At 48.8% G+C, this 3,185-nt stretch overlaps 1 protein-coding gene across 1 annotated transcript in view; it reads right to left on the reverse strand.

Moving 5' to 3' along the window:
* Positions 1-3,088, reverse strand: part of PHACADRAFT_201888 (uncharacterized protein) — a gene marked incomplete at both ends in the record, with an annotated part of 5,911 nt that extends 2,823 nt beyond the window's left edge. Inside the window, 14 exons of the mRNA XM_007402161.1 lie at positions 43-314; positions 373-390; positions 448-573; positions 635-814; positions 867-966; positions 1,026-1,186; positions 1,256-1,297; positions 1,589-1,699; positions 1,751-1,930; positions 1,990-2,208; positions 2,275-2,816; positions 2,878-2,904; positions 2,972-3,019; positions 3,076-3,088. Of these exons, the coding sequence (XP_007402223.1) occupies positions 43-314; positions 373-390; positions 448-573; positions 635-814; positions 867-966; positions 1,026-1,186; positions 1,256-1,297; positions 1,589-1,699; positions 1,751-1,930; positions 1,990-2,208; positions 2,275-2,816; positions 2,878-2,904; positions 2,972-3,019; positions 3,076-3,088 (2,039 nt within the window). The remainder of the gene's footprint in view (positions 1-42; positions 315-372; positions 391-447; positions 574-634; positions 815-866; positions 967-1,025; positions 1,187-1,255; positions 1,298-1,588; positions 1,700-1,750; positions 1,931-1,989; positions 2,209-2,274; positions 2,817-2,877; positions 2,905-2,971; positions 3,020-3,075) is intronic.
* Between the last annotated feature and the right edge of the window lie 97 nt (positions 3,089-3,185).

Below are 3,185 nucleotides of genomic sequence, written 5' to 3' on the forward strand. Positions count from 1 at the left end.
CTGGGAATATTTGGAAGCTCTTCCGGTGGTAACTCTTTGAACCAGCCAGTCAGATAGTCATTGAGGCGAGAAGTAAAGTTACGGAAAGCTGGGTGGTTTGCATAGCTCTGCTCGACTGTTTCGAGGGATGCTGGGTGCTCTCGACCGCCGGTATAGACCTGGTTGAATTGGAAACGCTCTGCTCGCAGCTTTCCTGTAGCTGGGTCGACGGGGTCATTGTTCTTGCCGAGAATGCTGTCCATAAGATCGTCGTATGCATTGATCCGATCCCGGAGTGAGTAAGCACAGAAAAACCAGTGATCAACTTTTGCAAGCTGCAGCAGACAAAATTATGGTGAGAACAACAAAGCAAGAAATAACAGCATAGCACACCTGGCCTTCCACATCTCTCTGATTTGAGTGGTCATGGTATATATCCCGTATACCTCCTTGCATTGACTCACTGACCCGTGTGCTAAAATTTCGCATGACCCCTTTGGCAAGAATATCATCGGGGGCATGGATATGCGAATGGTTCTTTGCGAAATTCCAGTCCTTGAGCTTTTTATCACCAACACAGAGTGGAGTATACTCCTAAAATAATCACAGGACAATGATGAGCAATGGATCCTGTATTCAGGCAGATACAACACACCTTGAGGGTCTCATAAAACTGCTGGATGGACCGCCTATAGGCCTCAATAGTCTTGGTTGTATGTACCTCGAAGCTTGCATACATATCGCACTCAACATACCGGCGAATGAGCTTCAGCAGGACATAACCGCGTTTACTGATTTCTGGGGTCAATGTCCGGAACGAAATAAACACAAGGATCTGAGAGGGACCTTTGGGAACATATCATAAATTAATCTGTTCAAGCACACACCTTTGACAGATCCTCATACTTCGAGCCGTCGGAAAACTCAATGTGAAGAACACCTTTTGCGAAGTGGTACAGACCTCGCCATGATGGAAAGGCTATCGCTCTGGCCCCCCAAATTGAATCATTAGCATGTGTAGCACCTGTATGTAGCTATGCACTCACTGATTGTCAATAGCTACTCGGACATTTCTGTCCAAGTCTTCAACCACTAGCTTGAACTCTAGCCAGAGGTGCTTGCCAAAAAGCCCCAGGTGATAGGCATGGAGTCGGTCAAAAGAAAGGGTCTTGTGCGGGTCCGAGCGAGCGAGGTTCCAGAAGACGTTCTGCACAACAAACAAGTGGTTGTTCAGATCTGAGCTGGTGCAGGATACCAATAACAATTGCTCACGTACCTGGACATCTCGAAGTGAGATGCGCTTGAGAAATTTCTTCTTCTGGCCACGCTTGAGTTTCGCAGCAAAAATTACTTGTACATCAGTCGCATTTCGAGGGGGATGCATGCTACGACCTTGCGCTTGCTGGTCTTTTGGTACAAGACACACAGGGCAGGGACAGTTGCCGTTAATGCCACGGATAAGTGCCATGACACATCTACCATCTCATTTAATGATTGCACACGCCAGGTAAAATATTGCTCACTGTTCTTCATAATTCGCAGAGAGGATGACAATAAATGGAAATAGCCATCGCGCCACTTCGTCACCACATTTTACCGAGAAACCTACGCGTGAGAGCTTCTCGATTGTTTCAATAACCTTATAGAATGCTTTATGCCAAATAACATTCTTGAAGTTCACAAACCCTGGTTTTCCATGGCCGAATGCCTTCTCATGCACCTATAAAACGATTATGACTCTATGTGGGAATGTAACAGCGGCGGAACGTACTATAGGAAGGAACCCAACAATTCGTCCTCCACCGGCACCTTTGCCGTTCCGCGTCTCCACGTCCAGATTTGCGATCCGCGCGATCACCGGATATCCATTCTGTGTACCGAAGCTTGAGAGCTTTGCTTTATCGGCAGAAAGAATTAGTCCAAGAGGCTTTCCGCCCTGCGGTAGCTCCGACTGGGCAATGTATCAACACCACATCACCTATATATACCTATGATAAGAGAGTCACGCACCTGCGCATCCCACATTCGGTTTGCTGTGTACGGATCATCAACAAACCGCACCCAAGATGTTCCGTCGTGCTTGTAGAGACGCTGTGCATCCCACTGAAAGCTAGAGGCAAGGAGGGGATTTTTCACCTGATCAAGGACCCATTCCCACAGAGGCCGCGCGTGGACATCAAATGAATGCTCTTCTTGATTGTACATGGCAGATACAGTATATTTGCTAAACTAAATGTACTAGACAGTCAGCGGAGGGGTATGAGCATTGATGAGGCCAGCCGTAGCTCTGCATACCCGAGCATGATGTTGTGAAGCTCTTTGCCAAGCGGTAGTAATGTCCTTATGCGAAGTGAAAGAGAACTCCGAGCTGCCGGACTGAATGTGCTTCACTACTGCGAGCAGACGGCTGATCTGCGGTTGACTCATCCCAGCCTCGAGAACGACCTCGGCAAACTCGAAGTCGTCGCGGCAGCAAAATGGATGCCATGGTACAGCAAGGAACTCAAGAAGCTTGGCAGGAGGTGGAGCTGTTAGGCGCTCCCGTTGATATTTGTCAAACTGATAGGTGCGTGCTGGTATTCCGCTGCTTGGGTGGTATTCGACCTTGAAGTCGTCGAGCTGCGGTACGTCACTGGCATTCTCTGGACCGGAGGGCTGTGGTTGCTGGCAGACTGGCTCTTCGTTATGTGAGGTACCCGCCGCCGCGGGCTGTTCGTGGCTGTTAGACTGAAGCGGTGTTGGCGTAGGGTTTTGTACAAAGGTGTCGTTATCGGCATCGGCAAATGGTACGGCTTCGTCGAAATCAAGCCTAGGGAGGATGAACGGAAGAAGTCTTGCTAAATTGCAATATAGACATGTCATGAACGGTTGGTGACAGGCAGTAACATATTTACGTACCTGTGGTACCTTGATGGACTGGCGAGGCTGTAAGGTAGGTTTTCAGTGTGAGACTACTGCGCCTCGGCATGCAAGAGCTTAAGAGGATACTTACAGGGGCTTTCGTGATCAATCTCCTCGATAGCGTTCAGATGGGCCGTGTCTGATAGCAGAGTGAGTCGTGTCAGCAGCTTTACCAGGCGAGCATTGGAATCAAACTCACCACAATCATGGCCCGAAATGCGCAAATGCAGTAATTCTTCCTCAAGAGCTTCATCAATTGCTCTGTTCTTGGCCCTGCGTTGGCAGGCTGCACGATGCTTCGTGAA

Source organism: Phanerochaete carnosa (assembly GCF_000300595.1).
Source record: "Phanerochaete carnosa HHB-10118-sp unplaced genomic scaffold PHACAscaffold_38, whole genome shotgun sequence".
NCBI lineage: Eukaryota > Fungi > Basidiomycota > Agaricomycetes > Polyporales > Phanerochaetaceae > Phanerochaete > Phanerochaete carnosa.